Raw genomic sequence first — 27,985 nt, 5'->3', positions numbered from 1 at the left:
CGCGGCGCAGGCAGTCTGAGCTCCGCGATCTCGGCCCGGGCGGGGCGGGCAGGGAGCGCGCAGCGGGAGCGAGCCTGGCCGCCCGCCGGGCCGCGGAGACCGTCGCAGGCACCCAGGTAGGGGTCAGCTGGAAGGGGACCTGGGGCGGGCAGCAGGAGAGGACTAATGTCTGAACGTCCGCTCGGAGCCTGCGGAGGAGAGGGATGGTCTGCGAGGCTGCGTCTGCAAGGACATTAGAGACCTCGTCCATGCGGGGATCCTCCCCCTTCGGTCTGCGGGGCCCGGTCTGTGGGGTGCCTCCCGGAGCCTGCTTCTGTCTGCGCTGGCACCTGGGATCACATCTATGAGGGCGCCCCGCCGTCTGCGTCCCTTCCCCAGCGCTGGTCTGCGGGACCGCGTCCATACGCGGCGCACTACCTCCGCCCCAGCTCTTGGTGGGAGGCCGTGTCTATGTGCAGTGGGCCCAGACGGGTGCACCCACGTGTGGATCTGCGCGGAGCGCTCCTCCCACACGGCCCTCCCGTGAGCCTTCCTGCAGGAGCTGTGGCGGGGGGATGAATGGGACAGATGCGGCGCGCGTGGCTTTAGCTGCGCAGTCCTCCCAGGCTGGGGCCGGGGGGAGGTGGGCGGAGGAGGTGGACGCTGCGGTTTCTGAGGCCCGACAGCACAGACAGAACTGGTGGCTCGGAGGGTGCACACGTGCGCGGTGACCTGTGTGTGGTGTTTGGAGGCGGGTGTGCGTGTGTCACGTGGACACGGGAGTGTGCCTGTGTGTGTGAGGGGGGTGCATTACAGGATGGAGTGGTGTGTGAGGGCGGGTCACGCGGACATCGGCGTGCGCCTGTTCCGGGAGTGGGGTGTGTATGTGTGTGTGTGTGTGTGTGTCTCTTGAGGGTACAGGGGTGTGTAGAAAAGGTTATGTCCCAGGTCACAGGACTGTGCCTTGGTGGGCACATTTGGGGTTGTATATTTGCCAGGTGGGCTGGGGAGTCGGGAGGGGCGCAGAGCTTGTGTCCTTGAGGATGCACTGGCCGCCCCCACGGCCCTCACTCCTTCCTTCAGCACATACGGACTGAGCACCCACGATATACCAGACCATGTCCTAGGCCCGCAGACTCTAGGGACCTCTGCCTTTTCCTTGGCCTCTTACCTTCAGTCCCAACAGAAGGCAGAGGGATCACTTTAAAACCTCATCCATCTGAGACACTCCCCTGCTCAAAATTCTCCTCTGGCTTTTGAGATCTCCTGGTCTCTGTCCATAAAGCATCTCCACCCGACCCCAAAGCCACGTTCTGAGTCCCAGCCAGGAAGTAGTTTTCTGTCATGCACAGTGTGAACTTCCATCCTCTCCTCTGAAATCCTTACTCAGCGGTCATGAAAGATCGTAAATGCCACCTCCTCCTGGAATCCTTCCGTGAGACCAGGCACAGTGAATGACAGGGCCTTCTCTTTCAGGTGTCACTCTGCCTTGCCATTGGGCTCCTCTCACATGTGGAACGCCCCACTCCAGCGACCCCTGCCTCCTTGCTGATCCTCAGACAGTAGTGCAAGCACTCTCCCCTCACAGCCTTTGCAGTTGCTGTGCCTGAAATGTCCTTCCCAGATGTCCATGCTGCTCGCGCCCTCACTTCCTTCAGATTCTGCTCAAATCCTGCATCGGAGATGTTAACTGACCTCACTATGTAAACAGCGCCCCCTAGCGCCTTGCTCTTGATCGCCCTTATACGATTGCATATTTTCCCCGTAGTTTGTAGGGCTTGACATACCGTCTGTTAATTCCTGACTTTCTTGTTTGTTGCCTCTTGCCCCGCTAGAGATTAAACTTCGTGAAAGCAGGAATTTTGTCTTTTTGGTTCACCGTTTTATCTGCCAATACCTAGCACAGTACCTGGGCACATACAGCAGCTGGTCAGTGCTTGTTGCATGAATGAATGACTCTGGGTTTGTGTCCCAGAAGTCTGTGTCTCTGGCTGCTCCCCAACCAGTGAGCCCCAGTCTGAGGCTAGGTCTCCTGCTCTTCTGTCTCCCAGATTCCAAGATCCTGAAGGCCAGGTCTGGAAGAACTGTGACCAAATTGGCATGTTAGGAATATTCCTTCTAGCAACCGGTACAGAGGATGGGGTGAGGTGGGGTTGGGGTGTGAGCCTGGAGGCGGCGGCCTGTGTGGCAGAGCAGTGGGAAAGGACAGTCGAGGTCTAAATCTAGACTTTTTAAGGCGTTCGATTTCGTTACCTAACCCAGTAGTGGGGAGATCAGGGAGGGCTTCCAGAGGAGGAGATGTCTGAACTGTCCTGGCAGCAAAGGAGAGGGAGGTGTGTTCTTGGCAGAAGGCACAGCTTGTACAAAGATCTGGCAGCTGAACAGAGTCTGCAGTTTGGGGCGCTGTGAGTACTGTGGAGTGGCCAGGGTGGAGAATAACTGTGGGGCTGGGGGAGTAAGGATGGGTGAGAGGGAGAAGATAGATGATAAGGAGGGCTGCTGGGTTTCTGGCCTGGGAGAACTGGGAGGATGGTGGCCCTTGTTTCTGTGATGGGGACAGAGGAGGAAGAGCAGACTTGGGGGAAATGCTGAGTTGAATTTGAGCCACGTTGGAACAGAGCTGCCCAGGAACATGGAGGGGAGGAGGCAGCCGGCTGGAAAGAGTTGGCCTGGAGGCACAAACCTGGTGTGGAGGATGTGGAAGGGCAGAGGGAGAGGGAGCAACCAGGAGACCATCAGCCAAGGGGTGCTGAGGATGTGCCGAGGGTTGCTGTGCTGAATCAGGCACAGAGCCCGCCTCAGTGCCTGGGGCCTCCCTGGAGATGGTGGGAGGGGGGCGTCCTCGCAGCAGGCGTCCTTAAGCATGACTTGGCACCAGATGCCTGGGCCTCCCTCGAGAGGACTGAGTCATCCCAAGCGGGGGCGGGAGCCACGGAGGACACCCGTTGCCAGGGCCATCCACACACTTGTCAGGAGCATAAACACGGCTCCTGTGAGGCAGCCCAGGGATGTCAAGACCACTTCTGTGTCTAGCCGGGGTGGCTCCACTGCCTCCTTATGGCTTTCCCTTCTGGCCGGTCCTCAGCCTGTCAGGGCTGCATCTTCTCTTGCCTAGGTAGCTGGTCCCCTGCTCAACCTGGCCTTGAGGTTCACAGCAGCCTTCCAGAAGCTCAGGGTGAGGCCTGACGAGTGTCTGAAGTCATCCCAGGCAGGGCTGCTTGAACAAGCGTGAGTGAGAGCAGGATGTGCCTGCCCTGTCCTGCTCTTGGCCTCCTCTGAGGGACCCAGGTGGATAAGGAGGAGGTCTGGCCAAACAGGATTTGGAGCCAGACCCCTGGGGCTGAAGGACATAGCCTGGGAGGAGAAGCCTGAGCGGCCAGGCCGTCCCAGAGCCATGGGGCAGATACAGGGTTGTACTTTGTAGATCAAGGCTGTCTCTCGGTGGCTTTGTGACACCCCACACCGCTTAGGTACCACCTGCTTCAGTGTCCACAATCTCATCCACTTCCTCCCATAACCCTGGGAGTTGGCAGGGTGGCGGCCACCGATCCGATTCACGTATGAGGAAACTGAGGCTCCAAAGAGGTTCAATGACTTGTCCGAGGTAACACATCACAGTCTGGGAGGATGGACTAGGGTAGCTCTTCCCAGTAAGGGAAGGCCTGAGCCAGGCCGTTCTTGGCTGGAGGACTAGGCTGGTCCCTAAGAGGCTCCTCATGCCCATAGGGGTCCCTGCTCTGCCCTGGGCCTGGGTGCCAGCCTGTCTGTCCTTCTGTTTGCTCACGTGGCTCCTAGCTACCTGCCAAGCCAGTTCCTACATAGCGTCTACTGAGGCCTCAGCTTAGGGTGGGCCTTGAGAGACCTGCTGAGTGAGCCTTGAGAGAGGGCTGCGTCCTGCCCAAGACACACAGCCCAGCCCAGCCCAGCAGGCAGCCCCAGGCTGGTGGACTGGTGACCACATGGGAGGTTCAAACTTGACCTTCTGAGATCAAGTTCCCATGGTCCAGGGGATGCAGTTCCCACCCACCCGGCCCCTAGTCCTGGGGCACACGTACACGGAGACCTAAAAGCACCGAGTGCGCATGAATACACTTATCCGCGCATATAGACCACAGCCATAGATGTTTGTCTCCATGCGGATGTGCTCCTGGGTGCGGACCCCTAACACACACACACACAAAGACACACACTGTCACCCCAGCCGTGCTCACACGTATTCTCTCACTCGGACACACAGCCTCATACGCATAGCCTCCAGTGTCAGGACCTGTCGCCTGGACACGAGGCAAGAACCTGGGGCCTCCCCGGGGCTGCCTCCCGCAGACGTGCTTAGTCACCTGAATGTGATCCAGGCGGGAGGGAGGGAGGAGGGCCTGACGTCAGCCCTCACAGCTGCCTTGTGCCGCCCGCGCATCCATCTGGGCCACCCTGTGTCCCAGGCAATCACAACAACAGCAGCACAACAACTCAGTTTTACGGGGTTTCTTGAGCGGCAGGCTGGGGTTCTGAGCCCAGTAAGGGCATTCACTACTTTCCTCCTCACAGCTGCTGGGAGGTGAGGCTGCTATTAACCCCATTCTGTGGCTGGAGAAAACCTAGGCACAAAGGGCAGTCACCTGCCCGTGGGCACACAGCCAGGAAGGGGAGTAGCCTGGCAGTCTGGCTTCAGCACCTGGGCCCTAAACCAGGTGACAGGTCCCAAACTGGAGCAGGAAGACTGCCCTGACCTGCTGTGTGACCCCAGGCCCATCCTTGCCCCTGGCTGACAGAAGAGCCTCAGGGAAATCATATGCAAATGTGATTGGGGCAGCCTGTGGTCTCTGCCTGTGGTGGCTCTCAGTCCCTCGGTCCCTGCCCTGGACCACAGGGCAGGAGTTCCTGACACTGCGGTTCATTCCCTGGGGCCTTAGGCTTGTTGGGGTTCCCTCTCTGAGGCTGCTTTCCCTTCTGTCTAGTGGGGCCAGGACTGCAGTGATCACTGTGTCAACCACGCATTCATTCCACAGATATTTATCAGGTTCCGACTATGTGTCACGCACTTCTGCAGACATCAATGACCTTATGAAGACAAGGCAGACAAGTGCCCTAACCTATGGCATTTATACTCTGGTGGGAGAAATAGGGCCTACAGAGTGAGAGGGAGGGGCAGCCAGCGTAGGCCAGCTAGAGGGAGGAGTCGGGGGGGTGGGGTGGGCCAGGCTTGCAGGGCTCCCTTTAGCCTTGGCTGCTTCCTTCCTGCATGCAGCCTGGTTCCCAAAGCCTCTCTGATGCTCTAATCCCATTCCACCTCCTCCAGGGAGGCCTCCCTGAGGCTCTAGCCTCACCAACCCCCGCTCCCCTCACTCCTCTGGCTCCAGCCTCCATGTCTTTTTCTGTTGTCAGTCTGAATTCCTTTCCCCCTTCCCTTTCTACATTCCAACTATCAGCTCCATCACCTCCAGGCTTCCACTTATTCAGTGCACTGTGCCAGGCACTCGGGGTCTGGACCACATTCTCACTTACAGTCCATCTCCAAGCCTTGCTGTGGTCCTAGGGAATCTGGGAAGGTTCTGCTTCTGTAGTACAGGTGGGGAGACTGAGGCTCAGAGTCGGGAAGGAGCTTGCCCAGACAGGACTGGAACCCAGCCCAGGCTCCTTCGGCCAGTGGATTCCAAAGAGCCCTGCCTCCTTGACATCTGTCAAAGCAAGTTGACGGGGGAACGAGGGGTGGAATGGAGACCGTGTTCTCAAAATTGTTGTGTGATTACAGCGCAAGTCACCACCAGACAGGAAGGGCAGAGGGTCAGAAGGCCCTTACTTCCTTTTCCTGAGAAGATGCTGAGACTGGCCCAGGAAGAGGGAGGGGCACTGGCTGGGGTGGGGCCAGTGCTCAGCCTGGGGCAGAAACGGAATCCCAGCCTGAGTGTCCGGTTTAGCCCCGGGTCAGGGATCAGCCCATGGTTGTGGTCCAGCATGAGGGCTGGGACTGGACACTAGAGGTTGGTTTAGGGTTCAAGCTGGAGTTAGTCCTTGGCGCGAGGCCTGGTTGGGGGTGTAAGGCCAGGGTGGGTGTAAGGCCAGGCCAAGGGGAGCGTCTCAGCCTGAGCAGATGTGGCGACTTGAATAAACTGGAAGGAACAACCAGGAGAAATAAGTGCAGCGAAGTCTCCACAGCCACCAAAGCAGCCGTCCCTTCCCTAATGGGCCCCGTCCTGGGCTGCAGGCTCTGCCGGGGCCGTGATGGAGTGGAGGTGGGGTCCTGGGGCACCAGGACAGCCTCTGCATTACCAGTGCCCAGCTCATCCCAGCTCAGCTTCTCGGCATCATTGGAATGCTCTGCTGTCCAGGGGTGGGGCTGTGAGTCACTGCACTGCCTGCAGGATGGGGGCCTGAGCTGACCCTGGGCTGTTTCTCCCAGCACTGCTGGGCCTCCAGTGTTCTGTCCGTGTTTGTCTGTCCTGACTCCAGAATATCAGATTCTCCCTGCTACCCTGTGAAACCAGCAAGTCTGCCACCGTGATTGTACCTGCTTTACAGATGGGGATACTGAGGTCTAGAGGGCTGTGTACAGTGGAGCCAGATGAGTTCCTGGAATTCCTTCAGTTAGCAGGCGAACCTGTTTGGATGCTGGCAGCCCAGGCAGAGGGAACAGGCAGGGCCAGGGCCTAGAGGTGGGACCCACAGATTGTGGCTACAATAGGAAGGGGGCCTGGAAATCTGACCTCCTTGCTCTGTGGCCAGGATTGAAGCCTTCTCTGCCCTCTTTTCTCAGGTTCCCCATAAGGCTGCACAGAGGACCCCCTTGACTGGCGATGGAGGGGGGGCCAGCAGTCTGCTGCCAGGACCCCCGTGCAGAGTTGGTGGAGCGAGTGGCAGCCATTGACGTGGCCCACTTGGAGGAGACAGATGGCAGCCCAGAGCCCACCAGGAACTGCGTGGACCCTCCACCGCGGGCCAGAGCTGCCTCCATGATCCCCGGCAGTGCTTTGAGACACCCCGCAGCCCGGCCCAGCCTCTCAGCCAGGAAGTTCTCCCTGCAGGAGCGGCCAGCAGGGAGCTGCCTGGAGGCCCAGGCTGGGCCTTATGCCACAGGGCCTGCCAGCCACATCTCCCCACGGGCCTGGCGGAGGCCCACCATTGAGTCTCACCATGTGGCCATCTCAGACGCAGAGGTCGGTGGAGCCGAGCTAGCGGGTGCTGGTGTGCTTTTCAGTAGTCCACGATGAAGATCTTTTGCAGTTCCTATCCCTGCCACACAGCTGTCTAGCCTTTGGTCTGCATACCCTCAGAGCTGAGGAGCTCACTACCTCACTCTATGGCCTCTTCCCACCCAGAGGGGCTCCATCTGAGCCAACTGCTGCCTCCTATAAATCCTACCATTCCCACGCCTACCCCAGGCCTAGGAAAGAGGCCCCTCCCTTGTCCCCCAAGAGTCCTCATAGACATTTGAAGACAGTGTGTCCTTCTATCCCCCAAGCCTTCCCCAGCTTGAGCCCACACCTCTGATCCTGCCTCCTAGAGTCTGCTCTGACTCAGAAGCTGCCAGCCCACTGCCAGCTTCTGCTCCCCCGGCTCCGTCCTTGCCACTTAGATCTGAAAGTAAACTCAGGTACCGAGCAATCTACAGACTTCAGAGGCTAAACTTTTCATGCCTGACCTGGGGCTTTGGTCTCTTGTCCTCAAGGCCCTCCTCATCTTTCTTGTCCATACAATGTAGACCTCCTCATTCAGCTGCTTTTGGAAATACTTGCTCAAGGGTTTCCCACATCAGGATCTCCCAGACCGCAGCATCCAGGCAGGAATCAGTGTACTTTTCCACCACTTCCTAGGAAGCAAAGCATAGGCATGGTTCACCATTCATGTTTTCAAATGTTATCCAGGTCTTGTCACTTTCGGTATCACTTTTGGCCTTAGTACCACTGCCTTTCCCTATCCAAACCTGAAAGACTGATGAGACCCAGGGTCTAGGAGTAAGGGGCCTGGGGCTAGGACTGGTCTCTGGACGTGCTCCTGTAGTGGTGCTGATTCTGGATCAAGCTTTACCTGATGCCCCTCCTCTTTTCCCAGGACTGTGTGCAGCTAAACCAGTACAAGCTGCAGAGTGAGATTGGCAAGGTAGGCCTGGGGGCAGGCCAGGAGCAGTGGGAACTTGTCCTGGGGCTTTGCAGAGTAGCCTGTCCGGATCCTCTGCTTGGCACAATCCTCTGGCAATGTGAGGCTGAGCCAAGAAGGCCCTAGTCTGGAAGCGAGGACAGTTTTGTCCTCTGTAGGAAATATTGGGGTAGTGGGTGGGAGAGGACTCCTGAATCCTGACTCCCCAGAGTCTCTGATGGGAGGGACTGGGGAAGGCATAGAGCTGTGTTGAGCCTGGCAGGGGCAGTGACCAGGGCATAGGAGCCCTCTCCCTGCCCACCTGAAATTTATGTCCACTGGTAGCAGGGGCGGAGGTAGGATGTGGGAGGAGGGGGCTGGAGCTGTTCAGGCTCCCCTTCTCCCAAGCTAGTCCTGGGGGTGCCCTGGCCGGGGGTGCTGACCTTTGCCTCTCTGCAGGGTGCCTATGGCGTGGTGAGGTTGGCCTACAATGAAAGTGAAGACAGGCACTATGTGAGTCTGGGGATCAGAGGGAGGTGTTGCCCAAGCTGGGCCCCAAAAGCCTGGGGGGTGGGCAGAAGCTGTGCTGGGAAGACAGAGGACAAGGCTGCCTGTGAAGGGAGTGAGCTCCCTGTTGCTCAGGGTATGCAAGGAATGAACTTCTCGACCCTGGGAATATGCAAGCAGAGGCTGGATGCCTCCAAGGGGAGAGCGCCAGAAAGACTTGTTGAGGAGAATAGGCGTAAGACCTAGATTTAGATATGGCCACCCAGGTCATTCCCTCAGTGCCAGTGGGAGATGCCTGTGTGCTTTTCTAGATCTCAGTCCAGTCTGTTCTAACCCCTGCACACAAGTGACAGGTGCACCCCTCCCTCCTCAGGCAATGAAAGTTCTTTCTAAGAAGAAGTTACTGAAGCAGTATGGCTTTCCACGTAAGTATCTGTCTGGTCCTGTATTTGGGAGCGCCTGGCCAGGGGGCGGAGGAGGAGGAAACCTTGGAAGCTAGTTTTTGTTAGGACTAGGGGTAGACAAGGGAGCGTGTGAGCAAAGGTCTGCTAGTAGGAATGTGCTTGGTGAGTTGAGGCCATGGCCGTGGCCTTGCAAGAGTCTTGCTTGAGGCTGGTTGCAGGGCCGAGGTGAGGCCCAGCCTTCTGCAACAGGCTAGACTCCCCTTCTTGGTCACAGGTCGCCCTCCCCCGAGGGGGTCCCAGGCTGCCCAGGGAGGACCAGCCAAGCAGCTGCTGCCCCTGGAGCGGGTGTACCAGGAGATTGCTATCCTGAAGAAGCTGGACCATGTGAATGTGGTCAAGCTGTTCGAGGTAGGAGCTGGGGGTGAGCACTCGGCACAGACTGGGGATCCTGCTGAGGGGGTGAGGCTGAGGCCTCTGAGGACAAAGCCAGATGTGGGGTGGGGGCTGCCAAGAGGTTTCCAGGGTCAGTTTAGGCTGATCTGGGATATTCTCAAGTTCTCATGGAGTGGGAGGAGCTGCCCCGGAGGCAAGAAGTGAGAGTCCCCATCATGGCAGGAAGAGAGAAGGGCTGGGTGCCGAGTGCTGGGCCAGGGTTGGGGGCCAGTGTTTCTGTGAGTCCTCATCTGTCTGGTGCCTGCATGGTTCCTGCTCCACTGTCCAGGGTGGCTGCGGACCATCCTAGGGGTCCTGAGGCTGGTGAGGACAAGGAGGCCTGGGACCCCCCACCCCATGCCTCTCCAAGCCCTGCCCCCATGTCTGCTCCCTCTCACCAGGTCCTGGATGACCCAGCTGAGGACAATCTCTATTTGGGTGAGTGACCCAGCTCATTCCCAAAGCAACTTACCTGGGGTGGGTCCGACGGCTCCCCGGGGACACACTTGACCTTCAGATGGGCAGTGTGAATGCACTGACCTCCTGGGGGCAAGGAGAAAACTCATGTTCTCAAGCCCCAGATTTTCACCCAGCCCTTCTCAGCCAAGCTCAGAATATCCAGTTAGATTCATCAAATATTCCCAAGCCCCTACTCCACTATCGGAGAGATAGCGGATCAGATAGATGCAGGAAGTAGGCTATGTAATGTGGATTCCCAGACCCTATCTGCCTCAGTTTCCCCACCTGTAAAGTGGGGATAATAATGGTATCTACCTCATAGGGTTGATATGAGAAGTTTATAAGTTATATGCAAGACAGTATTATTATTAGTAATAATAATGTTGTTAATTATTTAAGTCCTTGGTGCTTGATTCAGGGCTGGGCTTAGAGGCTCTCAGGGAATGGGGCACAAGGCACACTGGCTTAGGAATTAGAGGCCAAGGCTTTAGTTTCCACTCCCTTTCCTACCTGCCTATCTGCTATGACCTTTAGGAAAAATCCTGCCCCTTCTCTGAGGCTCAGTTTCCCCCCTGTAAAAGGGGTCCAGGCTGATGGTCCTCACCTGGCACCTGAGAATCTGATAAGGCAGGTCCATAGTAGACCCACTGTCACCTGTTTACCTCCTCTGATACCCTGGGACCCCTGTCCTATTCCTCCCGCAAGTATGGCTAGATGCCTGACCCCGCCTCCCACCCTCCAGAACGGGGAGGGACCTTGCCTTCGGCTGTTCTTTCAGCCTGGCTGCACTTACCTACTCTTCTTCTCTTTTCTTTCAGTGTTTGACCTCCTGAGAAAGGGGTGAGTTCCCCATCCCAATCAGGCAGGTCAGGCCTTCCTTTCCCTCCTGTATCCCTCGTCCTAGGGTCAGCTCCTCTAGGAGAGAAAAAGAGACCCAGGCTCTGTCCTTGGGGAGCTGGGGTCTGGGGGTGGTGGGGGACATGAGAGACCAAGAGGACAATTCTTTGAAGGCTGGTGGGGTCAGTGAGGCTGGAATAGTCAGGGAGGCCTCTGGAAGAGGGGGTGGATTTTGAGCCAGATGTTGAAGAACTGGAAAGATTTGACGGAAGAGAGGGAGAGAGAAGGAATATTACTCCAGCAAAAGTGTAGTGCTGGGACTCAACTCTCTCCTGTATTCAATGACAAAGAGTTCTTTCAGTTTTACAAGTTTGTGAGTTGGGTGGCTGGGACTCCATTCACTCCCACTTACAAGAGGGGAAGCTGAGGTTCAGAGAAGGTAAGTGGCTTGCCCAAGGTCACACAGCGAGTTGCTAATGAAATCTGGGGTTCTAACACATGTCTGCCTTGCTGGACCTTCTCAGGGTATGTGCAGAGCTGCAGACATGGAGTAGTGGGCACAGGGCTGGGTGGACTAGAGACCCTAACTGCTGAGGCCTTGAATACAGGCTGTGGCTTGTTTCCCTGCCTGGGAGGCTACCTAAAGACCGATTTGGGAAGAAGGCAGGAAGTGGTGTCCTTTTAAGGCTCAGGGGCTTTCAGCATTTTTGACCTCCATTCAATGTAATAAATACAAGTTTGACATTGCCATCCATCCATATCTATAATTGAAACCAAAGTTTTATAAAACAGTGTATATCCTTATTACATATGATATATCTGAGATATTCTACTTCATTATAAAGGAAAAAAAAAAAGCAGTAGCCACCCACTAAATTGATTTCATGACCCTCTGTTGGTCCTACAGTTTGAAAAACACTGCTCTAACTGGCATCTTCACAACTGTTTGATTATAGATAATTAAGTGCTTAGAAGAAGGAATACCAAGCCAATCAGAAGTTAAGATAAAGCTAATTTTAAACTGTAATGATTGAAAAGGGATATTTGCGTCTAAGTGTGTTTTCAAGTTTTCACCATATGGGAGAAGAAGCTAATATCTTGGGTTCTAGGCACCTTTTCGAACACAGAGGGCTCCTGGGAGGTCCCGAGGGGTCTGTGGCCCAGCCCCTGTTCCCCTTCACCTGCTGTCTGTTTTCATTCATCCTGATTCCCACAAACACCCCTCCTCTCCTCCCTCCCTATAGGCCGGTCATGGAGGTGCCCTGCGACAAGCCCTTCCCTGAGGCGCAAGCTCGCCTCTACCTGCGGGACATCATCCTCGGCCTTGAATACTGTGAGTGAGGGGCTGCCTACCCTCTAGGGCTGGGGACCCGGGAGCGGGACACAGAAGGGGACGGAGCCCAGGCTGAGCCTGTTCTGAGCAGTTCCTGTCAGTCAGCGCCGATCTGCCAATAATCTTCAGTTGGGGGGGGTGGGAGAAATGGATCTGTGGGCGGGTCTGAAACCTCAAACAGGTAGAAGGTAGCGGCTGACTTTACTGGGCATGCGCCAGGTCGTCACTAAGGTCGGTCTGCGCCCTAGATATTCTGCCTCTCTCTCTGCGGAATTCTTAGCCAAGCTTAGTCTCTCCACAGGCAGGGCTGTGGGAAGGAAGAGATTTATGTCCAGCTGCTCAAGGAAGAGTCTGTCCTGGTATGGGGCCCATGGGTGGTGGCCGAGTGGGTTTACTGTGGGAGCTCAGGAGGGAAGGTGTTGGCTTAGCCTCTATCCCTGGAATTCATTCATTCATTCATTTATCCATTTACAAATACCCACTAAGTGCCAGCTGGGGGCATGTCGATGCCAAAGACCCAGAAGCAATCTCAAGGATCTCACAGCCTAATGGAAGGACAGGAATCTAAACAGTGCCTACCAAGGCTGGGGAGGCACAGGGGCTGTCAGAGCACTAAGAGACCAGGGGAGGCATCTGGAGGGGGCCACTTTGAGCAGGGTCCTGAAGGATGGGTAGGAGTTCATTGGCCAGTTTGAGGGGTGGTGGGAGGGAGTACGCCAGGCGGAGAGAACTGCATGGCAGTGGCTCAGAGAGTACAGGACACGTACTATTTGAGGATGGGGAGAAGTCCAGTCTGGGGGCCTAGGATAGTGGAAGGTGATGCTGGAAACGCTGTCCAGGCTGCACCATGAGGGCTGGGAGTTCCTCCACAGAGGACTTTCATGACTTCATCCTGTCAGCATTGTGAGTGCCTAAGGGCTTTGAGCAAGGGAGGGAGTGATAGGATTTGTGTCTTAGAAAGCTTGATCTGGCAGCTGTGTGGTGGCTGGATGGAGGGTGAGAGGCAGCCAGCTGATTAGGGAGGAGGCTGGTTCTATAGCCCAAGTGACAGATGGTGAGGCCTGGATTAAGGCAGTGGCAGAGGGGAGCAGATGTGAAGGAGGTGGGGTGACCAGCGCTGGGTGACTAACTGGTCACTGGGAGGGGGGGTCCCCCAGACACCTATGTAGGGTTCTGGCCTGGTTGGGGGTGGTGGGGCACTGGCCATCCCTTTGAAATCTCAGCTTGGTTTATCAGAAGTATATTCTTTCCCTGGGGGAGCAGGTGAGGACCAGCTGAGGTCTGACCTACAGTGAATTCCTTTATCTCATTTGAGCCACTCCAGTCCCCTTAGATTAATGCCATCTTTGTACATATGGGGAAACTGAGGCACAGAGAGGGGAGGGCTTTGCAGAAAGTCCCCAGCAAGGGCCTGGAGATGTGGGAAGGGAGCATTTCACCCTGAATGTGGTCGGCGGCAGGTACAGCCCTGTACCAGCTTCGCCTCCACCCTCTTCCTGTCCAGGGCCTGTTGTCTCCCATTCTCCCTCCTGGCAAAAAAACAAGCTAATCCCATCTGGCTCTTGGGTAAAGCCTCATCAAGACCCAGATAATAGCAGTGAAGGCCTTCCTGGAGCAGATTGGGCAGCAACAGGGGCTGGACAGGCAGACAAATGGACAGGCAGCACGTGGTGAAGACCCGCCTTGATTCTGGTCCCAAGCAGGGAGATCTGAGGCTGTCTGGGGAAGGCTCTGTGTTCCGGGAAGCTGGAGCCTGATTCTTACAGACAGGGCCAGTGCAGACATGCAGGGATGAGAAGCAGTCAGATCTGGACTATAAATTAGAGGTCCAGCCCATAGGACTTGCTGATGAATTGGATGTGGGGTCTGAGGTGGGGAGGAGTTGAAGGTTTTTGGCCTGAATAACTGGTAACATGGCCCTTAACTGAACTGGAAAGACTGGAAGAGGAGCAGGGCTTTTCTGTTTCATTTGTTTGGCAGTGGGGTGGCGGGGGTGGGGCGGGGTTGTTGTCACAGACCAAGAAATCAAGTTCTGAATTAAACACGTGATTGAAGACTTTGGGGATATATGTTGAGCTGTCTACTGGATATTCATGTGGGTAAAGAGCTCAGAGTTCAAGAGAGAGCCCAGGGTTTGAGATAAGAATTTAAGCCCACTTTCCATGGTCAACTACACAACATCCTGAGCTCTGATGGGTGTGTGTCAAATCCCTTGTGTGCACCTGGCACACAGGAGGCAGTTGCCATAGGGCCATGTTATGTTCTTATTGTTTTGACACTCAACCCCTCAGCCCCCAGCCTTCCTCTCCTCCTTTTACCTTCCCTCCTTCCCATTCCATCTTCCCCCTCCTCCAACTTCCCGGGATCTGTTGGTCTAGGGGAAGGTATTTGGCAAGGGGGGAGCCCATAGGTGGCTGGCTGAGAGATGGGTTAGTGCCATTTCAGCCTGAGATGCCTGTCTTTTCCTGGCAGTGCTGGACCCAGGAAGCAGAGAGGGCCCCCAGCCTACTAGAGAAGGCTGACTCTCACCCTAGCCGTGTTCATCCTGGCAGTCCCAAGGCCCGGAGTGCCCTCCCTCTCCCTAAGGCTGAGGCAGTACCTCTGCAGGGTCCCCACAATCTCAGTCTCATCCAAGGAGCAGGGACAGCCCTGACAGGCTAGGTGGGGGATGGAGCTGGGGAAAGGCTTTGATGGGCTTCGAGCCTGCAGACAACACTCTCATTGGTGTTGAGGTGGCCAGAGGTGGCCTATGGAGAACCATTTCCCCCAGTTTCCTCTGACCTCCACCCTCAGTGACAGGTGCCTTGATTGCCATGAAAAGAGCACTGGACTTGGAGTCCAATGATTCCTAAGAGTCCAGTCCTGGTTCTATTACTAACAGTCTGGGTTAGTGTCTTCACTGAATAGGAGGGCAGGGGGCCCTGAAGTCCTCTTTGAGGTCCTCGTGAGATGAGTGTGTGCAGGCGCCCGGCTCCATCTGTCCTGGAGTTTGAGGCAGGCCCCCCGGCCAGGTGAGGGCAGGTGGGGGGTCTGGGCGGCCGCGCCCCAGGCCGGCACTCGAGCTGCCTCTCTCTGCAGTGCACTACCAGAAGATCATCCACAGGGACATCAAGCCGTCCAACCTGCTCCTGGGGGATGACGGGCACGTGAAGATTGCCGACTTCGGTGTCAGCAACCAGTTTGAGGGGAATGATGCTCAGCTCTCCAGCACGGCCGGGACCCCAGCGTTCATGGCCCCCGAGGCCATTTCTGATTCCGGCCAGAGCTTCAGTGGGAAGGTGGCTGCTAGGGCCCGGGCTGGGGTGGGGTTTGGGTGGAAGGGTGGGATAGCATGCCACGGGGCCTCATTTTCAGCCGGAGGGTGCCAGGGTCCTCATGTCTCAGGAGTGAACGCTGAACACGGTCCCCTCCCTTGTGTTTGCTTCTTCCTGGAGTCTGATAAAGCCCCCAACTTTGGCCTCTCGTTTTCCAGCAAAACAGCCCCAAGTCTTCCCTGTAGGTATTTCTGCCAATCACCCTGTGCTGAGTTCTGGGCTGGGCTGTGGAACAGATGGAGCCTAGACAGCCCAGCGCCCTGCCCCTCTGGAGATGGTGAAAAGGGCAGGAGAGCCCATATTTGAGGGGAAAGCGGAGGCTCCCCTGATTTCTTGGATGCGGCAGCATTTGAACTAGGCCTTGAAGGATGGGGAGAATCTGAGTGGGAGGTGGAGCCCAGCAAACTTACAAGACAGCTGAGGAGTGTGGGGTAGGGGGCCGGGTGGGGCTTAGGCAGAGTTTAGAGAGTCTGGAAGTTTGGGCTTTCTCCTAAGTGACAGAGGCCGTGGGCAGAGCTTTCTAGGCACGGGCTGCAGTTCTTTGTGTCCCCTGGCACATCCTGTGCTCCCCTGCGGAGTGCTAGCTGCCCCACTGTGGCCCTGCCACTAAGGAAATGGTCCAGAGGTATTTGGACATGTGTGTGGGTGTGGAGCTCAAGAGAAAGACGTAGGGAGAGCTTCCTTTTTAACTTTTAATCTTGATGTAATTCCAAATTTACAGAAAAATTACAAAAAACTCCATGCATCCTTTTACACAGATTCACCAATTATTGACATTTTGTCCCATTTACCTTGTCACCGTCTTCCCCCATATTTATATGTGTGCACATTACATGTTTTGGAACCATCTGAGACTGAAGTGGGGGACATTATCCCCCCTTTATCACTATATACCTCTGCAGATATTTTCTGAGGACAAGAACGTCCTCTTATGTAAGCTCAGTACAGTGATCAAAATTAGGACATTTATCATTGATAAAAGACTGTTATCTAATCGACCTTATTCAGATTTCATCCATTGTCCCAGTACTGTCCTTTCATGCATTTTCTTCTTCTGGTCTGTGATCTGACCCAGGGTCAGTCATTGTATTCACTTGTCACATCTCTTTGAGGTCCTTTAATCTGGAAGAGTGGCTGGGCCTTGACATTTCTGAAGAGAACAGGCCTGTTAGTTTTTTTTCTTCAGTTTTTCAGCTTTATTAAGTAGAATTGTTACAGTTTGACTGCACATATACAATATATTGCATGTAAATACATATACACAATATACTGCACGTAATTTAAAAATTTACATATAGGTACTATTCATTGTTTCTAAGAATGTTCAGAGTTTTAGCTTTTTAAACTTACATAGTTATCAAAGGAATAAAGCCAACCACAAAAATAAGAATTAATTCAAAAAGATACATACACCCCACTATTAACAGCAGCATTATTTATAATTGCCAAGACGTGGAAGCATCATAAGGGCACATCAATAGATGAATGGATTAAAAAAGATGCAGTGTATATATGTAGTGGAATACAACTCACCCATAAGAAAGAAGAATATTTTACCATTTACAGCAGGCCTGTTATTTTGTAGAATAATGTCAGTTTGCATGTGTCTACTGTCCCCCGGTTGGATTCAGATGAGGCACCTATGACAGAAATCTGTAGGTAGAGATCTGAGAATCACTCACATAAGAGAGAAAGCAGACTTGAGAAGAGGTGGTGTTCATGAGAGGGACATGTGAAAGAGGACATGTTTGAACCCATGGCATAGGGGACTCCAAGGGGTTGTGGAGGTGGCCAAGGGCTGGGGGCTGTTCTGGTGTCAGAAGGAAGGTGGCTGGTGGCTGGTGGCTTCTCCAGTGGATCATTAGGAAATGGGGTGACCTCTCAAAGCCAGAGCTGGTTTAGCGAGTGTAAGTTCAGTACATCCTGTCATTTCTGGGGTTCACCTGTGTCATGAATACAGCAAATGTGACCCTGTAGATGAAGGGGGTTTTGCACCTGTTGAGTTGAAAACGTGTCTGGTTTGGGCCTGTTCCGAGGAGACTTGGAACCCTAGAGGGCAGGGGCTCTGCTCTGGTCATCCCCATGTCTCCAGTGCTCAGCTCAGGGTCCAGCATGGAGCAAGGGCCTGGGAGTGTTTGTTGAGTGAATGCATGACTGAGGAGGGAGTTTCCCTGCACGTCCTCCCCCACAGTCCACTGAAACTGGATGGGCAAGGGGGGTGGCTTCTCTTTGGGGGACTGATGTGAAGCTGTTTTTTTCCTAGGCCTTGGACGTGTGGGCCACCGGGGTCACACTGTACTGCTTCGTCTATGGGAAGGTAAGTGCTGGGTGGGCTGGCGGACTGGGACAGGCCACACCCCTGGCACCAGGGGCTGGGCCAGCTGAGCCAGGATGATGACAGGTGCAGGCCCTGCCTTTGTGTCCTTAAGTAAAGTGATTTTTTAAAGAGCCCATGGGGCTGGGTATGACTCAGTGGTAGAGCTCATGCTTAGCATGCAGGAGGTCCTGGTTTCAATCCCCAGTACCTCCATTTATTTATAAATAAGTAAATAAACCTAATTACCCACCCCCCACCCCTTCAAAAAAAATAGAAATGAAAGAGCCCAGCCAGCTCAGAGAAGAGCGAGGAGGAAGGGGCTTTTCTGCTTTTCTCTGGGCCCCTGGGTGGGGGATTCACGTGCAGGAGTCCTGGGGCAGCAGGACATCTCAAGGGAGCTGTAGATAGTGGTGTGGCCACCACTCCACCAAAGTGTTCCCCATCCTTCTGTCCTTGGTTGCCATTCATTCATTCACACATTCACTCACTCGTTCATGCATTTAACAGATTGTCCTTGGGTCAGGCCAGACACCCAGCCTTGATGTGGCTAAGTCCCCGTCCACAGGTGCTCCCACTCCAGGGACCGCACCGAGAGCCAGGAGGGATTCTCAGGGAGCGTATTTCCAAACCTTAGGCCCTGGCAGTGCAGGCCTTGCTGTGAGTGGCTGTCCTGCTGGCGGGTACACCCAGCTTCCTAGTCCCAACCGTGACTTATTCGTTCAGTCCATGTTTGTTGAGCGTCTCCCATGTGCCAGGCCCTGAACAAGTTACATGGGGCACCCCTCATCTCACAGGGAGCCCAGAGCTGCCCCAAGGGAGTCGCAGCGCTGGGCCCCCATCCGTCATCTCTCCCCACCGCAGTGCCCGTTCATTGATGACTATATCCTGGCCCTGCACCGCAAGATCAAGAATGAGGTCGTCGTGTTCCCAGAGGAGTGAGTTGTCCACCACAGGGCCCCGCCCACCCCCAGGGAGGCATGCCTGAGTTTTAGCAGAGCTTTTGTCCTTTTGGGGGAGCCCACCCTAGCCTGCAGATCTGGAGGTGGAGATGCTGCTCCCTGGGAGGGGGCCCCTGAGCAGATGGAGGGGTGGGACTGTGAGTGGGGTCTCTGAGACATTTGGGTCGGATCTCATTGTGCAGAGGGGAACTCTGAGGCTGGGAGTGAGGCAGGGATGGACTATGCACCCTATCCCTTCCCTGAAGGACTCCAGGAGATCAGTGGCATCAACCCCATGCAGACCCTGCACCCACAGGGAAACTCCACCTTCCCCACGTGGGTGAAGGAGTTTCAAGATGCCAGTGCCCTCCCCCATTTCACAGATGGAAGAGTGGAGGCTCAATGGGTCTGGGATGTGAAGCCACTCCCCCTCCCCGCCCCTTCCTTGGTGACTGAGGTCTCTGAGCCTAGACGGGCTGTTTGGAGAGGTGTTCCCACTCATCCACGATTCTTCTGATTGTGATGCCAGCTACCACGGCAGTCAGCCTGAGCCCCCCACCCAGTGCTTCATTCTTCACAGCTCTTTTGCCATCTGCTCCAAGTGCCCGGGGCAGGTCAGAAACCAACCTGGAAGTTGCCGGCCCCCTCATGCCCACTTCTTGTCTGGTCCCCAAGCCCTGTTGAGTCCACCTCTTATATTTCTCTTGGTTCCATCGCCCCCTGCGGCCCTGGTGCCCCCTGCCTAGTTCAGGGCTCAGCTCTGTCCAGCCAACTCCTCTCTGGCCTCCCAGCTGCCAGTGTCCCTCCAATACAGCCACCACAATCAGGTCAGGAGGACCCTGATAAAGCACAACAGATCTCACCGTATCCCCTGCTTTAAGTTTTTCCAAGGCTTCCCAAAGACTGCAAGAAGAGGCATGCCCTGGCCCATGCATTCAAGGACCCTTCTGTCTTGCCACCTGCTCATCTGCCAGGTGGCTCCATTGTCCCTGCCGCCCCACCCTGCCCAACTCACATCACTCCTCTCCCCCATAGCACTAGCTTCCTAGCGTCTGTCCCTTTCCTCTGATTGCCTGTCTCCTTCCCTCCAGCTGTAGCCCCTGCCAGGGATATCCTCCCCAGCCTAGGCGTTTTAAAAGGGATTAAGTATCTAGGTCAGCAGAGGGAGCCAAGGTGACAATCCCAAGATGGGGTTCCTTCTCCCAAGAGTGTAAGTAGCAGTGACGCCTGTAGTTTGGGCACAGGCCGTGGAGGCCGGTGTGAGGCTGAGTCCTGCTCCCGTCCCCACCCTGAGTCCCAGCCCTGCCCTAGCTCTTCTGGGCAGGATATGGGGTTTGGTTTCCTCCTCGGTCAAATGAGAATCGTCCCCAGCCACCTGCCGGATGGAAGAGAGATTGGGATGGCCAGTGGGGGTGAAGGCCTCGGGGTCCCATAAAGCGACTCTTCTCACATTATCCTCACCATCCCTGCCCCCCAGGGGGTGTCCAGCACCCATGGGACTCCGTTTGTGTTTGTGGCCTCTGCCCACCGAGGGAGACTACTTTCCATCCTATTCAGGAGAGAAGGGTAGCCACATACTTGTTGTGAAACTCTCCTTCTCCTTGGTACCTTGGGTGTCCCTTCTCTCTGAAGGGTTGGCGGTGTCTCTGTCCTGTTGGGTGCTAATCAGGGAAGCCTGGAGCAGGGTAGAGTGGAGAGGTGGGAAGGAAAGGGACCTCAACTGCCTCTCCTTTGTCTCTTTCCACTTCTTTAGGCCAAAGGTCAGTGAAGAGCTGAAGGACCTGATTCTGAAAATGCTAGACAAGAACCCTGAGACGAGAATTGGGGTGCCGGACATCAAGGTTGGGCTGGGCTGGGCCACAGAAAACAGGCCTCAGTTTCCCCTTTGGGGGAGCATCACACCAGGGACATGGGCATGTTAGGTTTGGGTTTGGGGTTTATGTGCTTTGGGACCCTCAAGGGACCTGCTGGTGGAATGCCCAGGCCCCGTGCTGGCTGGCATCTGTCTGCCTGTGGCCCTGACCTTCCTCAACCACCTTCTGCTCCACAGTTACACCCCTGGGTGACCAAAAATGGGGAGGAGCCCCTTCCCTCAGAGGAGGAGCACTGCAGCGTGGTGGAGGTGACCGAGGAGGAGGTCAAGAACTCAGTCAAGCTCATCCCCAGCTGGACCACAGTGGTAAGAGGGTGGGGTGGAAGGCGCTGAGGCCTAGAAGGGTCAGAGGTTGGGGGGCTTGTGGCTGCCACCTGAGACTTGCTCTGTGCTGGGCCCTGGTGGGACAGAGGGCTGCCTGGTCGGCCAGTCCTGATGCTGGGCCCCTGAGGCCACTGTTCCACTGGAGGCTATGGCAGGAATGAAGTCACGTTCCTCAGCCTTGTGGTGGGGAGACCAGAGGCGTGGGGAGGACAGTGAATGATTTAAATACGCTGCCCTTGCTGCATGTCAACATTCACCTCGACCAGAGAAGCATTTCCTTCCTTCCTTCCTTCCTTTCTTCCTTCTGAACATTTATGGAAATTCTGCTGTTCTCCAGGCACTGGACAAGGTGCCAAGGACCTGACAGGGGAAAAGGCCTAGGATGCCTTTGAATTGGAGAAGTGGTCCCAGCCCCTGCATTTCAGTCGTGCATCACCTGTGTCCTCCCTCCACTCTCTCACAGTTTAGCTTTTCTCGTTTTCCTCTGGACATCTTCCACGTTAACAGCTGGAAGTTATTCACATAGCCCTTAATGGCCCTCTGGGTTTTCTGGGGGGGTCACTGACAGCCATGGCCTGCCCTGCACTGAGGTTTCATGGCGAGTTGGGGTGAGCGCATGGCCAGGAGAGCGAGCTGGGGCCCGTGCCAGGGGTGGGGTCTGGCCCTGGCCTGTGCGTCCACGCCTCCCTGCTGGGTTCAGGCCCAGCTCGGGCCAGCTGGCTAAAGTCCCTGTGCTCTACAGAGCTCCCGGGCTCTGTGGAGTCCCTGGAATTGTCAGCCCCGGCAGGGTCCCTACTGCCACTTCCCTGGTCTCATCCATCATCTCGCTCCTAAACCACTGGAATCCCCTCCTAGGCTGTCTCCACGCTTCCACCCTTGCCCTCCCTACAGTCAGTGCTCAACTCAGCAGCCCGGGTGGTCCAGTGACCTGATGATGTCACTTCTTAGCTCAGATCCCACTTACTCAGGCTCCCATGTCACTCAGAGGAAGAGCCATAGCCCTGACTGCCTGCCAGACCCTGCATGAGCTGCCTGTCCCCATTTCCCTGCCGACCTCCCCTCCTCCCTCTGTTCACCCAGTGTCAGCTGCTGCCCCAGTACCTTTGAATATCCCTTCCCTCCACCTGGGATGCTCCTGCCCAGATATCCACAGGGCTGCTTCCTCACTTCCTCCAGTTCTTGACTCCAGAGTCACCTTCTCAGTGAGAAGTGACCTTCCCAGGCCTCTGATCTAAAATTCCAACCTCCTCTGTCGTTCCTTATCGACCTTCTTTTTCTCCTAAGTTTTATTTTTTTCTCCACTTTATTTTTTTCTCCTGAGTCCTTACCACTAACTAACGTATTATATATTTTACTGATTTGTCTTATTTATTGTCTGTCCCTGCAATTAGAATATAAGCTCCATGAAGGCAAGAATTTTTCCCTCAGTGTGGTCCCGGTGCCTAGAATAGTGTCTGGCATATGCAGGTGCTCAATAAATATTTGTTGATGGAAGAAAGGAGGGAAGGAAGGCAAGAAAGAAGGAAGGAACAAGTAAAGCATCTCTGGCGCTATGCGTGCGTGTGTGCGTGTGTTTGTGTGTGCACGTGCGTGCATGCGTGCGTGAGAGAGAGAGAGAGTTTGTGTGCCTGTGGGCAGGGGGATGGAGCTGTCCTTGTGGCAGGAGGAAGGACAAAGCCAGGGCATAACCGCCTGTCCCCTTTGGACATCCCATTGGGCCACTGCTGCAGCTCCTCTCTGGCTGCCTGGGACCACCTCTCTTCCACTCCATCCTTCCAGCGTACCAGAAGGCATTTCCTAATTGCACTCCCCAGGCCCTCAGCCTGGCGGTCCAGACCCTTCCTGGTCTGCTCCTGGCCTCTGTGCTTCCCACGCACCAGATGCACCGGCTCCTCACCATCCCGGAATCCGCCCTCCACCACCCCTGCTCCAAGCTCTTGCCATTCCTTCTGCTTGGAGTGCTCTTCCTTTGTCTGCCTGTGCAAAGGGCCCACTCAGCTGCGCCCCCACCAGCCTGGGAGTCAGAGTGGAGACCGCCTGTGTGTCTGGGAACCTGGGAGCCTGTGTTCCTCACCTGACATGTCCTTCCCAGATTCTGGTTAAGTCCATGCTGAGAAAGCGTTCCTTTGGGAACCCATTTGAGCCCCAGGCGCGGAGGGAAGTGCGCTCCATGTCTGCTCCGGGAAACTTACTGTCGTAAGTACTGGGGGGCTGAGGCCTACAGCATGCTCCCCGGGGTGGGGTGGGGGCACATCCCCAGTCTCACTGTCATCACGCTAAGCCTGGAGCCTGGGGACTTGGCCAGGCCTCGGAGCAGGAGCAGGGCCGTCGCTGTTCTCAGCCCACGGCAGCCTCCTTGAGGTTGACAGACAGGCCTCAGGTCTGTTCCTTGTAGAAGGCTGGCACATCTGTGGAGGGGGGAACACTTCTGCTGCCTCTTCCTGGCTTGGGGGAGTGTTCACTGCTCTCTTAGTGGCCGATGCTTCCCCCAGCCATCGCTGAGGCCGTGAGCGCAGTCAGCACTTTGTAAATGCTCATCCAGCGAGTAAGCCCGGGCAGGCTGGCTGCCGGGGCCAGGGAAGAGGAACCCCCATTGCTGGCGGCTCCCCACTGTGAACCAGGCATGCGCATTCACCACCTCCCAGGAGAGGGCAGAAAAGCGGTTTCCCAGCCTCATACCCAGCATTTCCACCTTCTTTCCTCGAAATAAAAAGTCAATGAGGCCTGCTGGAGCTGGTGCACAGACCTGCGGAGAGAAAACAGTGAGGGGGTCCTGGATCAGAATGTGGCCCTAGGACTTGGATTGCCTTCCTCTAGTCCATGAAGGGGGCTGGGGGGAGGTGCTGTACCTCCTAGTCTGCTGGGTAGAGGAGCCACATTCCCCAGAGAGGGGAGCGCTGGCCACCATCCAGGTACCTTGGCCTCTCAGGAAGGAGCAGATTCACTTGTGCCGTCCAGGGGCCCGGATACTGGTTTCATTTGTGTGTGACCATCCTCTTGTAAGTGGGCTCCTTAAGAAGTATTGCATCCCTGGAGGAGGGTAGAGCTCAGTGGTAGAGTGCATGCCTACCATGCATGAGGTCCTGGGTTCAATCCCCAGTACCTCTACTAAAAAAAATAAATGAATGTATCTAATTACCTACCCCCCTGAAAAAAAAAAGAAAGAAAGAAGAAACAAAGAAGTATCGCAGCCCATCGTGGTGGACACGCTGGTGTCTGCTCCCTGCCAGAGGCTGGCTGCACTCAGGGAGGTCCAATGACCAACCTCTTGCCTTCCTCTTGACAAATTCCCTGGCTGAAGTGGGGTGAAGGGTGGGGCCTGGGAGAGGCCTTGACAGTCCGGAGCTTACTTCCTCTTCTCTGTCACTTCCCTAAAGTGGCCAGGCCCTGGGGGAGGGGGTTCCCAGGGCTCTTCTAGGTCTGCAAACCAAGATACTGAAACTGGACTTGGTGTAGGGGACCACATTATTTTGCATCCAAATGGAGCCACTTTTGAGAGTGAAAGAGGAAGCTATTAACTAATTAGACCAGGACAAAGGCAGAACCAGGATTTTGAGGAGCAAACCTGGACAGTGCCTGTGGCTCAGTGCCCTCTAGCGGTGGGACAGGCCAGTCACAGGCTAAGGACACATCCAGCACCTAGTCCACGCCGGACACAGGGCTGGGGGCCAAGAGTCCAACTGCGCAAGGCAATCGTTGTCCTTTTATGGACATGTTAATGGGGAGACAGGTCAGTTTCTTCATTTGGACTGTGACAGAATTGAGCTGAATAGTTTCCAGCTATAACATTCTATAATTCTGTGACTCAAGTTTCATTTTGGAAAGCAGGTTTTACCTCATCAGAGCCCCAACATTGGTCCTTGATAGACTTTTATGCCTTGGATAATTGTTGAAACTCTACAGCAGAGTTAAATGGGATTGATCGTTTTTTAAGTTATCAAAAGCCATTCATTGATCATGTTAAAAAGAAAGGTCTAAGGGGGAAAAATCAGATACAAGACTATTGGATATGCAGATAGGTACACTTTGTCCTGTGAACAAAGAAAGGAAACGCAAAACTGAAGCTCCTCTACCCAAGACCCTGGGGGCTGATCCAGGCCAACAGGGAAGACCTGTGATCTGGCTGGTCCTTGAGGATGCAGGGAACTCAGCTCGGGAAGGTCAGATCGGGAAAGGCTCTGGAAGCCAGGCTGGGAAGTCTTTGTCTCCGGGCAATAGGGAGCTGTGGAGGGTTGTGGGCAGAGGGCTGAGACCAGGGGTGGGGAAACTAGCAAGGGGCCACAAGGCAGGGGGGTGAGACTGAGGGGAGCTTGGGGAAGTGAGTGAGGGGGGATTTGAGAGATGTGGATACAGAATGCCTGTGGGTAAGTGTGAGAGTGTCTTCATGCATGCATGTTCTGACCCCTGAGGTCCCTCTACCCCTGGTGTCCCCTGAACAGGAAAGACGGGTGTGGCGAAGGAGGTAAGGGCCCGGAGCTCCCTGGCGTCCAAGAAGACGAGGCTGCGTCCTGAGCCCCTGCATGCACCCAGGGCCGCCCGGCAGCACGCTCATCCTGCGCCTCCAAAGGCCCACTGCCTTCATGCCAACAGCCGCCCCTGCGGGCAGGGGGCTGGGGACTGTGGCTCCTCTCCTGGCCCCCCTCCCCCGTCGTGCTGCATGACCTCCGCGTGTGCGTTCCAGGGACAGGATTGGAATGTGTGTCATCTGGGGTTTGGGGGGCAGGGGTCCCACAAAAGGGGTCTCCTCATCCTGGCTCTCCCTGGTGGGACCCATCGTATGGGGAAGCTGGGTGACCGTGGTGCCTTAGGAACCCCACCTGGCTGGTTGGCAAGGTCCCGGGGCGGAAGGCAGGAAACCAAGATGGCAGGTGGAAGCCTGGTTTACCACCACTGCAGAGACCTCCGCTCGCTCAGGGGCCGGGTGGGCGTGGCTCATCTGCCACACGCACATGGAGGGGTGTACCCTGCCCCCCTCGGGATGCTGCCAGAGCTCTTACCTACTGAGAACACTGACGTGGAGGCTCTGAGCCCTTGGTGGGTGTTCCTGGGCCTCACTGGGCCTGGGGCCAGCATTGGAGAATCCAGATTCCATTTTTGTTATCTTTTACTTTTGTCTATAACTTGGTGCGGGAGCTGGATGCCACACTCTGCTTGGAAACATGTAACAAGCTTTTCTTCAGCTTTGGGTGGTTCCCAGCGCACCCACCATGATCTTGGCAGCCAAGTAGACTGGACTCACCTTCCTGGATTGTGTTTCACTCTTGACATTGTCCGGAGAATGGGCTAAGTTGAGGGTCTGAGCAGAGGCCTGAACCAGGAACACTACCCTTCCCAGCCCACCTCCCTCCCTCCTGCGTGGCTCCCCAAAGCTATGGCTGCAGAAGACACGAGGGGCTGACATCCACCGAGGGCCCTGAACTCAAAGGGCTGTGGCCTTGCAGATGCTGAAGTAACTGGAATCCAACCTCTGATCCCGAGCTGGCCTCCCCATCTGGCCCTGGAAGCTGCCCTCACATTCCAGTGATGAAGGACCAACTGCCCAGGTTGGAGTTTGCACTAGAGGCGGGACCCTGGTGGGGCATGCACGCTGGCAAGTGGCCTTGGAGAGGTGGGCCTTCCGCCACTGCCTCACCCCAGGACAGTCACCATTCCGCCTGGTTGGAGCTGGAGCAGACCTCTCTCTGTGATCAGTGGCTGGCTGGCTGGCTTGGCTTTGATGGACCAAATGCTCAAAAGACTGACACCCTCCAAAGGAAAATAGAGCAGGAATCAGATACCTGCCCTGAAATCATGGGCCAAACAAGGGATTTCAGTCACCTGCATGAGGTTGCCATTTCAGGAGCACTTTGTCGAGGAGAGGAGGCGGGGCTGGAGGAATGCTGCGTCCCGAGTCTCTGTGCCTGTGGGTGTACGTCGCGCCTCCACGCACATACCCCGTGCGTGCCCATCTGCTGCACACAGCATGTCTTGCACTGGCACATGCATCTGTAATATAGTTTCTATGTCTATTTAAGGCTCTGAGCAGAACGTGGCCCGTTGTCACTGGGTCCACATTTCTCCCTGCTCCTCTGCACTAAGGCATTGTAACCCAGGGCTTAAACAATAATTCGGAACTGTTCTTAGCACTTTTATAGAGTTCATGGGAGACCATTCATCCATCAGCATGTTTTCCTGGAGCATCTCCATGCTGGAGCTTGGAGAGTGGGGGTTTCAGGGACCCCCCTGCCCCTCACAGAGCCCAAAGGTGGGCCCAGCTTCATGGCCCGTGTTGGAGCGCCAGTGGGGTGGCTCACTCCATGGCTGAGGGTTTTGGTTGGTATCATTGTTTCTGAAGGTAGCACAAGGGATGGACAAACTCCGTAAGAGTGTTTTAAAAATTAACTTCCCAGGAAGTGAATTAAAAACAATAAAAGCCCTTTCTTGAGTTTAAAAAAAAAAAAGACAACTTGGTATGGACATTTTCTGCATCTGGGTATGTTCTTTCTCAACAGCTGGCTTTGCTGGCTTTTCCTCAGGGGTCTGAGTAGGACCATAGTGACAGAGCTCTGGGGGTGGGTAGGGGGAAGAAGGTTTTGTCTGGAGGGTGAGGGGCTACAGTCCAGGATGTGGCTCAGTCTCCTGGGTAGGTCCTGTGGCCCCTCTTTGGGAAGAACAGGGTGGGAGCCAATGGGTTGTCTAGGAGGGCATCTCGCCTGTTTTGCAGGGGCCCAGGGAGGCTGAGGTCTGGTCCTTGGGGGCCCACGCCACTCCTCATGGGGCAGAAGCCCAAGTGGAGACTCACAGGAGTCCCTGTGATGCAGGCCCACTGTCCTCCCAGTGTCCCCTTAGCCTTCAGCACTAGTTCTTGGCATTTTGGACCCACAGCTCCCCGATTATTGGAGGGCCCTCCATGGCCATGATGAAAAGAGCCATCTTTGAGGTCAGATGGCCTTCAGCTTGAATCCAGGCTTTGCCTTTTACCAGCTGTGTGCCCTTGGCGAATCATCAGAGGAGTCTCAGCTTCTTTCTGGTATAGTACAGGTAGTATCAGCACCTCTTCATGGGGTTCTTGTGCCAAGCATCTGACACAGTGCTTGGTACATAGTACTCACCAAGTGAGACCCTTAGGGAAAAAAAGCCAAAGAACTTTCTGCCCCTGGGGCTGCCTTAGAAACCACTATCTCAGCACATCCTGTATGACTGGTATTTGCTCATTTAT

At 55.4% G+C, this 27,985-nt stretch overlaps 1 protein-coding gene and 1 non-coding gene across 4 annotated transcripts; both read left to right on the top strand.

Moving 5' to 3' along the window:
- Window positions 1-27,211, top strand: CAMKK1 (calcium/calmodulin dependent protein kinase kinase 1). 3 transcript variants are annotated; one of them, XM_010987928.3, is made up of 16 exons: window positions 1-116; window positions 6,731-7,130; window positions 8,026-8,073; window positions 8,509-8,562; window positions 8,930-8,981; window positions 9,235-9,368; window positions 9,794-9,830; window positions 10,670-10,691; window positions 11,933-12,021; window positions 15,100-15,299; window positions 17,599-17,652; window positions 18,514-18,587; window positions 20,344-20,431; window positions 20,641-20,769; window positions 22,880-22,983; window positions 25,227-27,211. In XM_010987928.3, exons 2-16 carry the CDS (start codon window positions 6,771-6,773, stop codon window positions 25,297-25,299), a joined length of 1,518 nt encoding a protein of 505 aa, XP_010986230.2. In that variant the 5' UTR covers window positions 1-116; window positions 6,731-6,770; the 3' UTR covers window positions 25,300-27,211. The 3 variants fall into 3 exon arrangements, with proteins under 3 accessions (XP_010986230.2, XP_031325364.2, XP_064351114.1); XM_064495044.1 differs by lacking the exon at window positions 1-116 and adding an exon at window positions 5,867-5,957; XM_031469504.2 differs by lacking the exon at window positions 22,880-22,983.
- On the top strand, window positions 23,823-23,895 carry TRNAG-ACC (transfer RNA glycine (anticodon ACC)). Its single transcript has one exon. It is a non-coding gene; the product is annotated as a tRNA-Gly (tRNA).
- Window positions 27,212-27,985: the final 774 nt, after the last annotated feature.

Source organism: Camelus dromedarius, chromosome 16, assembly GCF_036321535.1.
Source record: "Camelus dromedarius isolate mCamDro1 chromosome 16, mCamDro1.pat, whole genome shotgun sequence".
Lineage (NCBI taxonomy): Eukaryota > Metazoa > Chordata > Mammalia > Artiodactyla > Camelidae > Camelus > Camelus dromedarius.
Note: the sequence above shows the minus strand (reverse complement) of the source record. Positions and strands in the feature narration are given on the sequence as shown.